Here is a 19,392-nt window from a genome sequence, read left to right on the forward strand (position 1 = left end):
TAGGAATGCAGATCTGCAAGAGAATACAAAATGACTATATTTGAATGTTTAAAAAAAATAAAGAGAACTTTTGAAAATATGACTAAGTCACAAGAGACCACAAAGAATTAACATTGGAAAACATTTTGGAAAAACAACTTTTTGAAATAAAAAATATAATAACTTTAATTTGAAACTAAATGAACACATTAAAAAGCAAATTAGACACAGCTGAGGAACAAATGAACTCAAATATGAAGGAAATTTTTGAGCATACAGGAACAAATAAATGGTGAAAGAGAGTTTAAGGCAGAGAGATTAAAATGAAAAGGTCTATCATATGTCTGTTTGGAGGCCAAGAAGGCTATATTCTATAGAATGATGGACGAGGCAACATTTGAAGAAATAATGCCTTGATAATTTTACAGAATTGTTGAAAGATACTAATCTAAGTGGTTCAGCAAGTCCCAAGAAAAGTAAATTTAAAAAATTTCTTTACCAACACACTCATAATGAAACTACAGAACATCAAAGAAAGAGATCTAAAAAGCAGATAATAGAAAGGACATAATTACAAAGAAATAGCAATTAGACAGGTGAGCAACTTCTCAATAGTAACAGAAGCTGAGAATCAGCAAAATGACATCTGTAAGGTACTAAGAAAAATATATCATCTTTCACTGAGTGTAAGAGCCACAAATTTTCACATCTCTGCATCTGGGCTGCGTCTTAGAATTGCTGCTAACTCATGTGTGGCTTGGTTAGCCAAAAGCACACTTTCAAATTTCAAAATAGTGGCTAAGACAGGACTACTTGTTCAAATCAAAGATATAAAGTAAGTGCCAACCAGAATTTCTACTTAAATTATGTTCCAAGATTAAGAGTAAAATAAACACATTTTAGACAAACAAAAATTGAATTTACCACCAACAGGCCCTTACTTAAGAGAATTCTAAAGAGAGAAAATGAACTCTCAAAGTCTGAGATACAAGAAAGAAAAATTAATAAAAAATAACAGTAAATATTATGTGAACACAATTACATAAACATTAATTTTAAAATTGTGGCTTATGGAGTTGAAAATAAAGAACAGAACCAGTGCAGGACAAAATAAAAGCATTTGGACTGAGAAGAGAAAAATAGTTTAAAGCATTATAAAATATTCAGATTTCTCAAAAGTAACTGTAAAAATTTCAGTTAACTTTGCTGAGTATATATTTTAAAATAACTAAAATACTATTAAAACAAGTCATACAACATATAACTCCTAAACTTGTAGAAGAAAAAAACAGAACGAGAAAAAAAGAAAGAAATGCAATACAACAAAACAAAAACAATCAGTTTTGGATATGATAGAAGGAGAGAAAAGGAAACAAATATAACGGGACAAATAGATTAAACATACGATAATAGAAACACACCAACATAATCAATAATATCAATAAATGTAAATGGACTAAACTTTCCAGTTAAAAGCAAAGATTAGCTTACTTCTCTTAAAAAAAAAAAAAAAGCAAAGATTATCAATGTTACCTGAAAAAGCAAAAACTGAAAACAAACCACATTTCAAGTAAGAGTTTAATGGAAAATTTATGGTATATTGGTATACTATATATATATATATATATGGTATACAATAGAGTCATTACTGAATAACTGCACACAGAATGACACAAATCTCATGAAGTGAAAGAAGTAACAGAAAGACAAAAACAGTGTAATTACATTAAACAAACTTTTAAACATAAATTAATATTTATTAGGGATTCTTACATAAGTGCCAGAACTAGGAAGAAAAGCAAGAGAATGATTGATATAAAACTCAAAATACCCACTATTTTTAAGTGTAGGTAGGAATAAAGGGATTCAGTTAGTAAGGGGCAAAGAGGAAGCTTCTAAGGTACTGGAGTGCTTTAAGATATTGGGTGGTGGGTTTATAGATATTTGTTTTATTACCTAACCTGTGCATATACATTTAATAGCTCTTTTCTACATATGACATATTTTTAAAAATTCATTCACAAAACAAAACTACATATTTTTAAAAGATGCATATATATCCAAAGACATACATCAAATATATTAGATGAGACAGAAATGGAGATGGAGAAAAAGTAAAGCGAGAGTAGCCCTGAATAGAAAGATGATATTGCACCACAAACTAAGCATGATTAACTTGACAATGTACCTGAGATATAAAACAAAAGAGCAAACTGATTAAAATGTGCTAAATTCTTATTTAATACATCACAATATCGCTAAGATTTCAAACACCAATAATAAAAAGAAAAAACAGTAACCATTATGTTCAATTAGGCTTTTATTTATAAAAATAAGAAACATTCAACCTGCAATTAATTTTTATAGCCAAGTTCTTTCAAATTCTTTTATTTCATAGTTTAGAAGAAATGAACAAAGAGGCATGCTGTATATGAAGCTGTGTATGAAGCTCACTGAAGCTTGCTTATACAATAAAAAACTAAACTGCATAAAAATTGATATAGTAACATAATTTGTAATGGAATTCTATGCAGGAATTTTCATGCGCAGACTAAATTTATATGAATAAAAAAAACTACTCTCAAAAACATAACCTCTTTTCAGGGCAGGAATAGACACAGACATAGAAAACAGATACATGAACATTGGCAGGGCAGGGGATGAATTGAGAGATTGGGATTGACATGTGTGCATAGCCATGTATAAAGTAGATATTAGTGGGAACCTACTGTATAGCAGTGAGCTAAGCTTGGGTGCTCTGTGTGGTGACTTAGATGAATGGGATGGCAGGAGCAGAGGGTACGAGGAAGGTCCAAGAGGGAGTGGATATATGCATACATATAGCTGATTCACTTCACTATACAAAGAAACTAACACAGCATCATAAAGCAGCTATACTCCATTAAAAAAAAAAGTCCATTAAATAAAACAAAAAAAGACCACCAAAAAACAAACAAACAGAAAATACCCACATAAGGCTAAGAGCTGAAGAATTGATGCTTTTGAACTGCGGTGTTGCAGAAGACTCTTGAGAGTCCCTTGGACTGCAAGGAGATCCAACCAGTCAATCCTAAAGGAGATCAGTCCTGGGTGTTCATTGGAAGGACTGATGTAAGCTGAAGCTCCAATACTTCAGTCACCTGATGCAAAGAGCTGACTCACTGGAAAAGACCCTAATGCTGGGAAAGATTGAAGGCAGGAGGACAAAAGGACGACAGACGATGAGATGGTTGGATGGCATCACTGACTCAATGGACATGAGTTTGAGCAAGCTCTGGGAGATAATGAAGGACAGGGAAGCCTAGCGTGCTACAGTCCATGGGGTTGCAAAGAGTTGGACATGACTGAGCAACTGAACAACAAAAAGACTGAGTGCAAATAGCAAGATAGAAAGTTAGGTTTAGTAGAATATCATTAATGTAATTTTTAAAATGGCCAAAACAATATAAGCATTCACATATATCTAAACATTTTTCCAGTGGTCATGTATAGATGTGAGAGATGGACTGTGAAGAAAGCTGAGCACCGAAGAATTGATGCTTTTGAGCTGTGGTGTTGGAGAAGACTCTTGAGAGTCCCTTGAACTGCAAGGAGATCCAACCAGTCCATCCTAAAGGAGATCAGTTCTGGGTGTTCACTGGGAGGACTGATGCTGAAACTGAAACTCCAATACTTTGGCCACCTCATGCAAAGAGCTGACTCATTGGGAAAGACCCTGATGCTGGGAGGGATTGGGGGCAGGAGGGGAAGGGGACAACAGAGCATGAGATGGCTGGATGGCATCACCGACTAAATGGACATGAGTTTGGGTAGACTCCAGGAGTTGGTGACTGACAGGGAGGCCTGGCTTGCTGCGATTCATGGCGTCGCAAAAAGTCAGACACGACTGAGTGACTGAATTGAACTGAAACATTAAAAACATGGACACAAAGGCTATATACTTACTTCAGAAATTATCTCTGAAAAGAAAAAAAAAAAGGTCCAGGATGGTCCAGCAGTACTTTCACACAGACTTGTAATAGTAGCTACCCTAATGCCCTCATCTCTCACCACCCCAGACCCTGAATCCACTCACTTCCCTTACCAAGATGACTAATGCCAGAGGCCCCAGGACCTGCCCTAGAGCTAAGAGTGGCAAAGATTCTTACTGGCTGATGTCTGATTGTACTGTTAAATTTATTTATATTACCCACCCCAAGAAGGGCTTCCCATGTGGTGCTAGAGTAGAACGCGCTTGCCAATGCACAAGACGTAAGAGATGCAGGTTCGATCCCTGGGTTGGGAAGATCCCTTGGAGAAGGGCATGGCAACCCACTCCAGTATTCTTGCCTGGAGAATCCCATGGACAGAGGAGCCTGGCATGCTACAGTCCATAGGGTGGCAAAGAATTGGACACAACTGAAGTGACTCAGCATGCACGCATGCATGCAACCCAAGACTGGAGAAGAATGAGAGGTTACAAAGTGGTCTTCAATTTTATCAGTGAAGTTTTATTTTCTTAAAAGAACAACTAAAGCAAATTTGGAGGGAAATGTCAAATTTAAGTACGCAATGTAGGTACCTGGTGTATTAGTCTCTATACTTTTCCATAGGGCTTCCCAGGTGGCACTGGTTTCCCACGTAGCTCAGCAGGTAAGGAACCTGCCCGCAATGCGGGAGACCTGGGTTCAATCCCTGGGTTGGGATGATCCCCTGGAGAGGGAAAAGGCTACCCACTCCAGTATTCTGGCCTGGAGAACTCCATGAACTGTATAGTCCCTGGGGTCGCAAACAGTTCGACATTGCTGAGCGACTTTCACTTCACTTCACTCCCAGGTGGCGCTAGTGATAAAGAATCTGTCTCCACCTGTCAATGAAGGAGCTGTAATAGATGGGTTTGATACCTGGGTAGGGAAGAGCCCCTGGAGTAGGAAATGGCATGCTACTCCAGTATCCATGCTGGGAGAATCCCATGGACAGAAGAGCATGGCGGGCTACAGTCCATGGGATCGCAAAGAGTCATACACTACTGAGCAACTAACATACACACAGTCCCAAAGAAAACATACTTTTTTTTTTTTAAAACATGCTATTTTTAAACTTGTTACAAACTCAAGCATTTTGTTTTTTATAATTGATTTAAAATAAAGTTCATAGTTCAATGAGGACATGCTAATAAGACAATTTTATTAATATAAACTTCATAATGTACCAATATTTAAATATATATTTTATGGTGTTAAAATTTGTTAAAAATGGTAAAACAAGTTTTTATATTCCTAGAGGGATTTATGAGCATTTATGCACTTGAAAGGAGTTAGAGATTGTAGAACAATGTCCTTCTTCATTGTATCAGTTACTTTTTTCCCCCATCTTCATAGACGTATAGTTGAAAATTAAAACAATGTTTTGATATTTATATACATTGGGAAATAATCTTTACAATCAAGCTAATTAACATATCCATCACCTAATACAGTTATCATTTTTTCTTTTTTTTTGTGATGAGAACATTTAAGATCTAAACTTTTGGCAGTTTCAAGTATACAATTCAGTATTGTTAACTATAGTCACATTGCTGAACATTAGATCTCCAGAACTTATTCATCTTGCATAACTAATGTACCCTTTGACCAACATCTCCTCATTTCCCTCTTCCCACCACCTCAGGAAATCACCATTCCACTCTCTGCTTCTATAAGTTTGTTTTAGATTTTACATATAAGTGAGATCATGTAGTATTAGTCTTTGTTCGGCTTATTTCACTAAGTATAATGTCCTGCAGGTTCATCTATGTTGTTGAAGATGGCAGGATTTCCTTTTTTTTAAAGGCTGAAGAATATTCTTTTTAAAGAATACATATATCACATTTTCTTTATCCATTCATCTGTTGACTTATTTACTTTTAATGTAATACATTTCCTTTCCTAGGGAAGAAACTAGGCTAATTATTCTCATTTAAAGACAATAGTGGATGGAAATAAACCAATCCCCTAAGCCCCCATCCTTACCCCACAGCTCAGACTTCACCTCCTAGGAGTTACAAGCTAAAGAATAGATGGATCTGTCTAATGGTCTTAAAAATATCATCTGACCCAAGAGGGTATTTAATTTCCAGAAACAGTCTCATCAGGGTCCAGCCCTAATAAAACAAGACTGTATATCAAGGGGGTAATATGGGACAACAGAAAGGTAATGAGTCAGACTCCTCAGTTCTGCCCTTAAATCACTGTGGCCTCTTTCCAGTGTTCAGTTTGCTAATCTGCAAAATGATAGGGTTGGATCAAATTAACTCAGAGGCCCTTTATAGTCTATTTTGTATATTGTTTTGGGATTGTGGGTCTTGGTGAAATATCAGAATCACCAAAAAGGCAAAAATAAGGTAAAATTCACTTTGAGGTTCCATTAGATTCAGAAGTTTCACTGCTGCTTGTTCTAGAGTTAAGTCAGGAACTAGAAGTGAGATCTTTGACTCATGTCTTGCATCATGCATTGGAAAGGTGCTCCACAGGCAAGGGGGCAAACAGAACCGAATTTTCCTTTCTGCTAGCTCTTGCTTATGCAAGAGGCTGTTTTACCTCTTCCTCCTGAGGATGGAAAAAATTAAATAAATGCCAGAGTACAACTCACCCCTGAGCTATTTTTCCGAGATGTGTAAGCTGATAAATTTTTTTTTACTTCCAACGGCTTAGCCTTGTGGGGCCCTTTGCTTTGGGCAGTAGCCAGCTTCCCTGGATTTGAGTGGCTTAAAAACTGGACAGGGCTTGACATGCTGGAGATAAAAGAAGCATGAACCAGATCTACTAATGGTGAACCAAGGTGCTTCCAAGAAGAGTTTTCATAGAGTGGTCAGGAAAAGATGCTGAGGTCTGGCCAGCGTCCACAACAATGTCTCTGCAAAGGTTCCACGTCAGATCCTTACAGTTTAGCCAGAAAACAGAAGAAGCTGCCCACTGAACCTGTAGCTTGGAGATAAGACATATCTAGTTTCTAACGGCAGTATCAAAACAGTGCTTAAATTATAACTGGTTGAAAATAACCTGCTGATATACACATATGCAGTTATAATATCATATTTAAACACTACTTGAAAATCATATCTTTAGATAACTGACTTGCAAATTTCCTTCATTTTCAATTTCTGAATCTGTAGGAAATATAACTATATCCCTCAAGATTCAGTCAAAAGCTAACATCTAAAATGAGTTAATGTAACATGTGATAGCTCATAGTGCTTTCTCTCCCAGAGGAACATAAAATGTAACCTCACATTATGAATTTTATAAATTCAATTTCCTAAGAACTCAATACTGCCTTAAATCCATTTTCCCTACCCAGTTCAATTCATGTATTATCTTTCTTCTCAATAAGAGAAATAGAAGAAAGACATCTTCCAAATTATTATCCATATATTTTATTAAGCAATAAGATGGAGATTTCTTTTTTAAGATCAGAGAATGAACTCTAGTGGAGGAAATGTGGCATTTAGAAACTGTGCACTGGAAGGGCTGCATGCAAATAGGGTACGAGTTTCCTTTGCTGGTGGTATCGCCCAGAAAATGGAACAGTTCCAGAATGAGAGGAATGTTTATAAGAACAAAAAAAATCAGGAGGGTGTGAGCTGAAGAACATTGAGCTGAAAGTATAAAGCCCTGGTTTTCTTTACTAACCCTGGAAATCTATTTTGAAACTCCTCTATTAATCTATTCTAGATTTATTAATACTGAAGACAATTATTAAAGAACAAATATCTCTAATGAAACTTTAGTCTCTTCCTCATTTTAATTATTTGATACTTAAAATCATTACTATATCAATTCCTTTTCTAAGAACCAAAGAATAGACTTAAAGAACGCCTTCCTCAGTGATCAGTGCAAAGAAACAGAGGCAAACAATAGAACTGGAAAGTCTAGAGATTTCTTCAAGAAAATTAGAGATACCAAGGGAACATTTCATGCAAGATGGGCACAATAAAGGACAGAAATGGTATAGACCTAACAGAAGCAGAAGATATTAAGAAGAGGTGGCAAGAATACACAGAACTATACAAAAAAGACCTTCAAGACCCAGATAATCATGATGGTGTGATCATCAACCTACAGCCAGACATCCTGGCATGTGAAGTCAAGTGGGCCTTAGGAAGCATCACTACGAACAAAGCTAATGGAGGTGATGGAATTCCAGTAGAACTATTTCAAATCCCAAAAGATGATGCTGTGAAAGTGCTGCACTCAACATGCCAGCAAATTTGGAAAACTCAGCAGTGACCACAGAACTGGAAAAAGTCAGTTTTCATTCCAATCCCAAAGAAAGGCAATGCCAAAGGATGCTCAAACGACCACACAATTGCACTCATCTCACATACTAGCAAAGTAATGTTCAAAATTCTCCAAGCCAGGCTTCAACAATATGTGAACCATGAACTTCCAGATGTTCAAAATGGATTTAGAAAAGGCAGAGGAACCAGAGATCAAATTGCCAACATCTGTTGGATCATCAAAAAGCAAGAGAGTTCCAGAAAAACATCTACTTCTGCTTTGACTATGTCAAAGCCTTTGACTGTGTGGACCACAACAAACTCTGGAAAATTCTTCTATGGGAATACCAGACCACCTGACCTGCCTTTTGAGAAATCTGTATTCAGGTCAGGAAGCAACAGTTAGAACTGGACATGAAACAACAGACGAGTTCCAAATAGGGAAAGAAGTACATCAAGGCTATATATTGTCATGCTGCTTATTTAACTTATACGCAGAATACATCATGAGAAACGCTGGGCTGGAGGAAGCACAAGCTCGAATCAAGATTGCCGGGAGAAATATCAGTAACCTCAGATATGCAGATTGTTGGGGTCCTTTCATAAACTGGAACCTGGTGGTCCAGAGTCGATGATAAGAAAGTGAAAGAGAAAGAAGCTAATATTCCCTGGGTTACGCAGAGAACCAATAAAGCCCTAGGAGAGGGCTTGTACCCATGGAGGCACAGGGCACCCTCTCGAAGAGGTCTTGAAAGCCCGGGCAGGAGAGTGAGCTCGGCAGGTTTCCATGCTCCAGAGAATTAGCCGGAGGGAGAGAGAGAGAAAGAAAGACATGGGGACCCAAGTCTCTGGTGGAGCAAGGGTGTTTTAATGATCTTTCTGTAAGTATATATAGGCTGTTGTACAAGGAAGTTCTTTCAACAATGATAAAGATAAGAAAGCCAAATGTACAGCAACCGTTATCAAGGGAACAAGGAATTAACATAAGGTCATAAGGTCAGAAAATCCATATTTCAAGAAAGAGGGTCGTGACTAAGCAGTTTTGTCATAAGGAGAATGTTTACTGAAGGAAATCCATGCATGTGTCTCATCCTATGACCTCAGTCCTGGGAGCAGCGTGCCGTTCCACTTGTTCCTGTTACCAGGAACTGATAAGGAACAGAGGATTTATGAGAGACAGAAAACAGCACACAGGAATCCTCTTGTGAAACGTTGTCTGACAGCAGATGACACCACCCTCATGGCAGAAAGTGAAGAAGAACTAAAGAGCCTCTTGATGAAAGTGAAAGAGGAGAGTGAAAAAGTTGGCTTAAAGCTCAACATTCAGAAAACCCAGATCATGGCATCCAGTCACATCATTTCATGGCAAATACCTGGGGAAACAGTGACAGACTTTATTTTTCTGGGCTCCAAAATCATCGCAAACGGTGACTGCAGCCATGAAATTAAAAGATGCTTGCTCCTTGGAAGAAAAATTATGACCAACCTAGATAGCATATTAAAAAGCAGAGAAATTACTTTGCCAACAAAGGTCCGTCTAGTCAAAGCTATGGTTTTTCCAGTAGTCATGTATGGATGTGAGAGTTGGACTATAAAGAAAGTTGAGCACCAAAGAATTGATGCTTTTGAACTGTGGTGTTGGAGAAGACTCTTGAGAGTCTCTTGGACTGCAAGGAGATCCAACCAGTCCATCCTAAAGGAAATGAGTCCTGAATATTCATTGGAAGGACTGATGTTGAAGCTGAAACTCCAATACTTTGGCCACCTGATGCAAAGAACTGACTCATTGGAAAAGACCCTGATGCTGGGAAAGATTGAAGGCGGGAGGAGAAGGAGACGACAGAGGATGAGATGGCTGGATGGTATCAGTGACTCAATGGACGTGAGTTTGAGTAAACCCTAAGAGTTGTGATGGACAGGGAGGCCTGGCGTGCTGCAGTCCATGGTATTGCAAAGAGTTGGACACAACTGAGCGACTGAACTGAACTGAACTGACTTAAGTTTTGGTGAACTGAAAAGGAAGAATAAACTGCTCCTCAGTCCTGGAACAAGGATCATACTGGAGACAAAGATCTTCTTAAGAATCTATCCTCTGCTTTTATTTTTATTTACCATTTTATGAATTTTATGCTCTATTAAAAACAACTTACGTGTTTCATTTATATTGCTTCTAAGAAACAAGCTACTATGTGAGCCAAAATATATTCCCAGAAGCATGAACTGATCTTATAGTATCTCAAGTACCATCTCCTTCCTTGATTCATGCAAGGTGAGGATAATCTCTCTTCCTAATTCTTAAGAGTATATGATCTATATGTTTCCTTTGATTGTTATCTCATTCAGTATTGTATGAGGTAAAAATCTGATCTCTCCTACTATATTAAAGATACGTTAAGAGCAGAATCTATTTCTGGTTTATCTCTATCATTCCATACTAGGCCCCCAAAAATACAGATTGAACAACTAAAGAACCCAACAGGGAAAAAAAAAAAAAAAAACACCACTCTTAAATACAAAGTTAACTCATATAAGTGATGATACTGTTCTTCCAAATTTACCTTACAAAAATATAATAAAAATACAATAGAAGTCTGAAGTGAAAAATAAAATACAGCCATATGACACAATTATTCTATGATTTTAGGTCTGTACATAACTACTGAATTCTTTTACAACATTCATAAGATTTATCAATACTCACATTAGAAAAATACAGTAGGCTATGCTTCATTTAGTGGAAAGTAAAAACCATAAATGTTTACCATATCAGGCACAAGAGAAAATTCCAACTCCAAGTTGAGTTTCCAGAAGAAATCTGAATTGTTCAATATGAGGGGCTGCCCTGCACTATTTGCCAAAAGAATGTTTGTACATCAAAGGAGCTGTTGCTAGGTCAACGCATCACAGAGGTCAAGGGAATAGTAAAGGGACCTCCTAAAGTGATAAAGTAAGGCCTCTGAGTCTTTATTTCCCTTATTAATGAAGTGAAAAACATAAAGTGGCTTCATCAAGCATGAGAGAACTTAACAAACTCTTAGGAAAGTGATTCCACCAAAAGTAAACATTCCAGCAAAGGGGAAATTCATATTTTGGGTCTTTATTTTGTGAAATTCTTGGAATAGGTCAAACACCTATACCTCATCAAGAAAGAAGTACTTTGAAAGGAGGAGAAAAATGATGATTCCATCTACTATGGAACGTAGTAAAAGCAAAATATGATTTGTTTGAAAAACTGGTATTCTAAGAAAGCATATCCCTATTACGTATTCTTGATACTAGAATCACTACAATTATTCTTCAAATGTCATCTAATCTAGTGGTTCTCAGTCCTGTCCACCCATTAAAATCTCAAAGACAACTTCAAAAAATACTGATACTCTGACACTACCCCAAGTTCTGACTTAATTGGTTTACAGTGGGGTCTAAGCATAAATATTTTAAAAAATCTACACAGGTAATCCTAGTGTGAATAAAAATGAGGAGATGGACAGGGAGGCCTGGCGTGCTGCAGTTCACGGGGTTGCAAAGAGTCGGACACGACTGAGCCACTGAACTGAACTGAACTGAGGGCTAAAATAGGTAGTATTAATAAGTATGAGTAATAGTTAATAACTAAACCAGGAAAATTAGAAATATCCTTTTTTTCCTCTAAAACTAGATTTTAAAAATTACATCATGAAGCAGCAGAAACAACCATGAACAAGACAGGAAATTTCTAATAAAGCTGAAATTCTGGTGGAAAAAAAAAAGATAGCAAACAACTAAATAAATAAATGAAATCATTTTAGATAGTGATAAATGCTGTGAATAAAATAGGCTATCGTGATAGTAACAAGTAGCTAAGTGAAGGGTCATTTTTGATAATGTAATCAAAGACAGTCTGCTTTGAATATATTAATATAAATCATATTACACATTTTACTGGATAATCTGCCTTGATGATTTAATAATTTGTGAAAGCTATCTTACACAGCATCTATAGATGTATACCTATTGTTTAACAACTTCATCCATCCTGATGAGATTTGCTTTTTGCTATTGAAATTGATGCTGTGAGGAACACTCTTACACATATATCTTTGTGTATACATGTACTTATTACTCTAGGATAAATTTCTAGAAGTGGACTTACAAGATCAAAGAAAGCAAACATTAAAGTTTTGATAGATATTCTCAAATAACCCTCAGTATTTTGTAAAAATGAAACTTCTGCAGAAAGGACACACATTTTTTCAAGCAACTGCCATTAACAGCATTTGAATAAAAATATTTTATCTTTTTATTCTCTGTGAAATGATCCATTCTCAGTCTTTATCTCATTTGACCAACCTGCAATATATTTGGAAGAATTAGTTACCTCTTTTCCTGTGAAACACTTTCTTGTCTTCTAAGGCTGCATGCTCTCAAAGTTTTTCTCATAACACGCTGGACTCTTTTCAGTATTACTTTCTGGTTTTTCCTCATATCTCCTTGAATTCTAAACACTGAAGTGTCCTAGGTATCAGCCTTCAGTCATCTCTCTACCTACACTCATTCATGTATTGGGCACACTTCCAATTTCATGGATTTAAATATCGCAGATCTCATTTATATAAATATCAGACATTTAAGATGCATCTAAAAACTTATTTTAGCTCAGTAATGGAACTTCACCTTTTCAGTTGCTCAAACCAAATCCTTGCTTTTTTCTCTTATACTCTAACTCCCTCTCTTCATTCAGGTTTCCGCACCTCAGGTTCCCCAGAGGGAATTTCCTCTTAACACATTTCTAAAACAACACTCTCCTGCCTCCCACCACCATTCCCTATCCTCTTAGCTTGCCTATCCGTAAAACATGGTATGTCTCAATACCTAGAATTAGAGTACATATTTCTTTAACTGACCACTGACTCCCAGAATATTAGCTGGGAAGTGGGGATGGGGGGGGGGATTAATTGGTTCACCGTGGTATCCCTAGCACCTAGAGCAGTGTGTCTTTGTTGTTGACACAGTAGCCACTCAATAACTATTTGCTCAGTGAATGAATTGTACAGGTCACACAGAGATATCATAGTTGAAAACCAGGCTGTTAAAGTGGCAAAGGCAACATATTTTCAACAATCAGGTTTGGTCCCTATTCCAGCAACAGCTATGCAGTTTTGAAAAAGTTATCCTTCAAAGTCTATTCCTCAATCTGCAATTTGGGGTTTATGTCATCTTTCTCAGCAAACCAGACAGTTGCAGTCAATATCTATTTGGCATTATAAACACAAAACTTTTACTACCTGTAATTTACAGGGAACATATTTTTCTCTTAATCTCTTGTTCACATGGAACATAAACGTAACGGTACGCCTTCAGAGGTCCTGACATTTTTTAGGTTATTATATAGTTGGCCCTCTAGTATCTTTGGGTTCCACTTGCTCAGTCAGTCAATCCTGGTCAAAAATTTTAAAAGTTCCATAAAGTTCCCAAAAGCAAAATCTGAATTTGCAGCATACCAGCACCTATTTATATAGCATTTACACGGTATCAGTAATCTACAGATGATGTAATTTGGCCAGGAGTATATGCTTAGGTTATACATAAATACTACTCTGTTATTTTATAACGGACTTCAGCATTTGCGGACTTTAGTGTGTGGGACAATTCTGGAACCAATCAGAAATTTGCAGGACTCGTCCTTATAAACATCCCAGTTGCCTTCCAAGAGGGAGGAGTGTCCGCCCTTGAGGTCACAAGGCCATCCAGTTTTGCAAGGCCCATGTCCGTTCTCCAACCCCAGATCTGTGGGGGGGGCATCTGATAAAACCTAGACTTGCAAAGCTGACCACCCTCCCTGCAATGGCTGTCCTGGGGGGTTACCCGGACCCTGAGGGAGCCAACACGGCGCTCCAGCTACGCGGGTCTGAAACCGTGGGCTAGGCTTCAACCTTGGCCAAGCATCAGATTCGCCTGAGAAGACTTGAAAGGCAGTCAGGAGCGCCACCCAGACACTCCAATTCAGTATCAGGGTAGGGACCGCGACCCCAGTCTGATCACGCCGGGGTGGGGGTGGGGGGGAAATGCCGGGGGGTGCGAGAACGCCGGACGCCGCCCCACACTCCGCAGGTCTACCCGCTGCGAGCCAGACCGGCGCCTCCAAGCTCCCTACGCGGGAACCGGGTCAGAATCCTCCAGCAGAGGTTCCACGCCCTCAGCCGGCGCTTCCCTCCCGCGCCCGCCAAACTGGTCTCCCGCTAGCCAGGGCCTCGACTCCGCCCCCTGCCCCGCCACCTACGGTCTGGATTCTAGGCTGATTCCCAATTCAGCTGGATCCCCGCCCACACGATGGCGCATTCTGGAAAAAAAAAAACAAACACCTTCCAGCAGCCAATCATGTCCTCCATCCAGTCTACACAGCGTTCCCTCATATTCCCGCGGCACTTCAGACCCGCTACTCCTCAGCTCTAAGCTGCCTAAGGGGCCTCTGTCCGTCTGGACTGCGCACGCGCGTCCTCATCCGTTGGGGGTGGGTGGAGGGGCGCAGGCGCAGTAGAAGGGTCGGCCTGGGCGGTCGCTAAGCACGTGTGTTGGGCTGTCCCGCGCTGCAGTGGAGAGAGTCGAACCTCGATTTTGTTGGTGTCCATTGTGGGCGGCGGACTTTTAAAGGTCATGGCGCCGGCGGAAATCCTGAACGGGAAGGTGGTCTCCGCGTAAGCACCTGTCATTGTTGTTAGGACGTGTTGGGTTGCAGGCGAGGACTGTGAGCGGGGTGTGCAAGTTCATAGGACTTTTTTTTTTTTTGCGGGAGGGAGACTTGTAGCGCAAGAGTCAGGCCAGCGGAGTGGGTAGCGAGGACGTTGTCTTGAACCCCTCAAACCTGAAGACTGGGTCTCTGCAACCAAAAAAAGGCGCCCCGGACATGATCTGCGTTTGTAGATTGGGTACCTGCTGGCCGTGCCTGCTGGCTCCTATGCTTCTGGGACAAGTTCTCTTCCTCAGCCCGGGAATTATTCTCCCAGAAGTGCAGCTGCCAGAGGAGTAGTTTAGGTTGCCTGCAGCATCCCACTCAGAAATCCAGTTACTTCCCTTCCCCGGTAATTTGGAGGGGAGGAGACTGAGATTAATGAGGTAGCAAGACTTTACAAGTTTACCAGGCTGATTAGTGTCAGAGGGTCTCCATCCAGGATCATAGCTTTTTCCTACTACACCAGAGTCATCATTTGCTAAGTAAAATCTAATAAACATTTCTCTTCCCCTCAATTTCATGCTCCTCTAACAGCTATCTCCTGTGTCCTGACCCTAGAGTTACTTTCTGCTTTGGCTCTTGAGTCCTGACGATATTTTACATTCCTTTTGACCTCTGCCATTTCTACTCTGTGGGGAAATCTGGATGCTTAATTAGTGGATATGATTGCCAGCCTTAATTCCCTAGGAGTAACACCTGGCAGCTTTTTGTTTTGAGAGTTGACCTGAGTGGAGTGAGGGGGAGAGATGAAAGTAGAAGAGGGAAGGATACATTTTGTGTGATACACCTGCAGGTTTTTCTTGGGACCTTGAACTTCACCAGTTATTTAGTAACAGCTGCAGCTGGCAGCAATAATTGCCCCATGAAGCCCTAATTTTGTGTGTACAGGTTTTTGAGCAAATTATACAATCACTGATGGTGAAACCCACCTTTGGCCATAATGATTGTTTCCTGGAAGATAGAGGTGAACAAAGAAGGTGAGATGTAATTTAGATGATGGTGAGTCTTTCACAGTGATGAGGAGGAACCCCGAACTTCTGGATTAGATATCACAATACTTAACATTTGAGCTCTTTTCTGCATTGCTTCTAAATTGCATTGCTTGTGCTTGATCTTTTTTGTTTGGTTGCTTATATTCAAACCCACTCCCTTAATCAGAGGCTTTTCTTGATAAAATCTTCATTTTAGAGAGACTGAAGAGAGAATTTAGGCAGGCTACTGAGAATAGGTACTCACTGGATATGTTTTGGTTTGAGTAGAGAGCAAATTAATTATGTTTGTAAGCTCCATAAGGGAAGATATGTGCATCGTCTTATTTCTGTCTATATCCAAAACACCTGGGAACCTTCTTTCACTCCTTACTAGTTTTTTAGCATTAAGCGAATTGACTAACCTCTCTGTGCCAAAACTTTCTCAAATGTAAAATAAAGATAATATCTAGGCTGTTGAATTATTAAGAGAATTGAATGAGTTTCTAACTGAAGAGAATTTAGAACTGTTCCTGGTACAGAGTAAGAGTTCAATACATGTTAGCTGTTAACAATTGGTAATTAGTTAATGTATACAGAAGTGATTGATTCATTATCTTTTTGACAGTGGTAGTTGCCTTGAGACCTATTTCAGTGGTTCTCAACATAAACTGCACAGTAAAATCACTTGGGGAGCTTTTTGTTTTTGTTATTTCTTTTAATTTACATAAGAACATGTACAAAAAAGTGCACCTGTCATAGGTATATAGCTCATTGAGTTTTTCACTGCTAAACTTCAGTAGCACTCAGCGAGAAATAACATTGTTGGCACTCCAGAAACTCCTCTCTCCCTCCCATCTCATCAACACCCTCCAATAAAGGTAATCGCTGTCTGACTTCCAACACTGCAGGTTAGTGTTGCTTGTTTTTGATCTTTATATAAATGACATCATGTAGTATAAAGTCTTCTGGTTTCTTTCAGTCAACCTTGTATTTCTGAAATTATTTCGTTACCTGTAGCTGTAGTTCATTAACTCTCATAGCTGTTTTGTATTCTATGTAAATATGCCACTATTTACTTATTTGCATACATTTTGGTTTCTCGTTTTGGTTGATTATGAATACTGAATATGAGCATTCTTTTACATGTCTTTTGGTGGAACATATATACATTTCTGTTGGTTAGATCCCTAAGAGTAGAATTGCGGAGTAATAGGACACATATATGAACAGTTTTAGTAGAAATTGTCAATCTTTTCCAAGATAGTTTTGTGCACATGCAGGTATGTGAGTGGGTTCAATCCCTGGGTCAGTAAGCTCCCCTGGAGGAGAAAATGGCAACCCACTCCAGTATTTTTGCCTGGGAAGTTCCATGGACAGAGGAGGTGGTGGGCTGCAATCTATGAGGTCACAAGAGTAGGACATGACTGAGCAACTGAGTACGTGCACATATGCATTCCATGCTTGGTACCGACACTAGACTGATTTAATTGTAGTTGCTAGCAATAAACCACTGGACTCAATATTTTAAAAATCTTTTAAAAGCTCATCCTGTGATTCTAATGCATCTTGAAAGTTGAAAACCACTTATCTAAACCCTTAACTCTTAAGTTGAGCTTCCCTGGTGGCTCAGATGGTAAAATCGTCTGCTTGCAATGTAGGAGACCCAGGTTCAATCCCTGGGTCGGGAAGATCTCCTGGAGAAGGAAATGGCAACCCACTCCAGTATTCTTGGCCTGGAGAATCCCATGGATGGAGGAACCTTGTAGGCTACAGTCCCTGGGGTCACAAAGAGTTGGACACGACGGAGTGACTTCGCTTTAACTCTTAAGTCCAAGTTTCATAGTTGAAGAGGAGTATGGCAGTGATCTGGAAATGACTGTTCCAGGTACTGGAAGGATTCCTTTCCCTCATCTGCTCAGAAGTCACATTGCTGACCTTTTACAATGCCCCATGGTTGAGCAATCTGATCGTTCTGACTAATACAATTCATAAACAAGCACTAAGACTAAGGACTCTGCTTACAGAGGATTTTTCTTTAATGCACTCATAAAATGGCTCTTTCAGATGCAGCCATGGCACCTTGACTTTCATGGAGAGCTTGAATCCAGGAGCAGGTAGAGCTCACAGTTCCTCAGAGAGGAGAAGCTGTAGAGGGGGGACAGCCTGCTTGGTTCATGCAGTAGTGCAGTCCCTCAGCTCCACAACCTCCCGCTGAGGTTGTAGCAGGCCTTGGACTCATGGCTATGGCCCAGGGGGGCGTCCTGAACAAGAAGGTGGTGGGTCTTAGAGCTTGAGCTGGTTGGGCTGCAGGGTGTCCCTACCTTTCCTCTTTTCCTGGGCCAGGGCCACTCTTCAGAGGAAAGGTAAGTGCAGCCAGGGTTCCTGGGGTCCAGGAGAAGGGTTCCTCATTCCCCAAATTTGCAGGTCAGATTTCTTGGTTGCCACCAACTGTTGAGTCTCTCTGAGGACAAACTTGCAAAACGTCAAGTTCCCTGGGCAGATTCTGCCCTGATGTAGTGTTTGAATTATAACACTTTTCTTTCTTCTTTGAAGGGGGAGGAAGAATGGGGCAGACCAAGAATCCCATGGTGAGACATTCTCTAAAATAGAGTTCACACCCATCCTATCCTGCAGCTGAGGAAATAGTTGAGGCAAGAAAAGTGATGTGGTTTGGCCAAAGGTTGCTCGACTGGTTAATGGCGAGGCTGATTTAGAATCAGGGTCTTCACCCAGTACATGCTGTTTCTCACCGTCAAGTGCTTATTACTTTTCCTAAAAGGAATTTCATAAGCTTTTTTTTATTTCTTTTTTTTTTCTTCCTCTCATTGCCGTGCCTCCCATTCTGCTGAGAAGGCCATCCTAAACTTTTGTCTACTTTTACTTCTCCCTTTCTATCTTTCTGGTAGCCAGGACTGGGCAGAGTTCATCATTCCAGATGTCTTCTCTGCTTGTGGGAAACCTGGATCTGTTGGCGAGTTGTGTCTCTTTGGAAGGAACACTTCCATTTCTTCCTTAGGGGAGTTTCCAAGGTTGTAGCCTGGATTTGAACACTAGGGGAGATCTGAGGGTTAGGGACAAAGGTGTCTTTGGGGATATTTATTCATTCAATAAATATCTGTGTGCCTCCTATCTGCCAGACACTCTTCAAAGCCACAAGAATATAACAGTCATGAAGACAGCCCGCATCCCTATCCCGATAGAATTTGTGTCCTGATGGGGAGATGGAGATGGTAAAAGTCGTTAAAGCAGGGTGTGAGGTAGCAAGAAGTGCCAAAGAGAAAACCGGTGCAGGGAAGGGGATGGAGATTTCTGAGGCGTGGGGGTATGGGATTTGTAATTTTGAACATGAAAGTCTAAGAGGAACCTATGGGCAAAGGTTCGAATGAGGCGGGGCCATGAGCCTGCCAGTGTTACGGAGAAGAGGATTCTTCACCAGAAACACAGCCTGTGCCATGGGCCTTTGACCTCGCCAGTTATTATGAAATGACTGTCCTGGG

At 39.7% G+C, this 19,392-nt stretch overlaps 2 protein-coding genes across 2 annotated transcripts in view; one reads left to right on the forward strand and one right to left on the reverse strand.

The window, feature by feature from the left end:
* Positions 1 to 14,668, reverse strand: part of LOC122443749 (coiled-coil domain-containing protein 170-like) — a 39,870-nt gene extending 25,202 nt beyond the window's left edge. Inside the window, exon 1 of the mRNA XM_043472274.1 lies at positions 14,557 to 14,668. Coding sequence (XP_043328209.1) covers positions 14,557 to 14,607 — 51 coding nt within the window. The 5' untranslated portion in view covers positions 14,608 to 14,668. The remainder of the gene's footprint in view (positions 1 to 14,556) is intronic.
* Positions 14,669 to 14,704: 36 nt separating this feature from the next.
* Positions 14,705 to 19,392, forward strand: part of MTHFD1 (methylenetetrahydrofolate dehydrogenase, cyclohydrolase and formyltetrahydrofolate synthetase 1) — a 62,121-nt gene continuing 57,433 nt past the window's right edge. The window contains exon 1 of the mRNA XM_043472265.1: positions 14,705 to 14,889. Within this exon, the coding sequence (XP_043328200.1) occupies positions 14,849 to 14,889 (41 nt within the window). The 5' untranslated portion in view covers positions 14,705 to 14,848. The remainder of the gene's footprint in view (positions 14,890 to 19,392) is intronic.

The sequence above is a fragment of the Cervus canadensis genome, chromosome 6 (genome assembly GCF_019320065.1).
Source record: "Cervus canadensis isolate Bull #8, Minnesota chromosome 6, ASM1932006v1, whole genome shotgun sequence".
Lineage (NCBI taxonomy): Eukaryota > Metazoa > Chordata > Mammalia > Artiodactyla > Cervidae > Cervus > Cervus canadensis.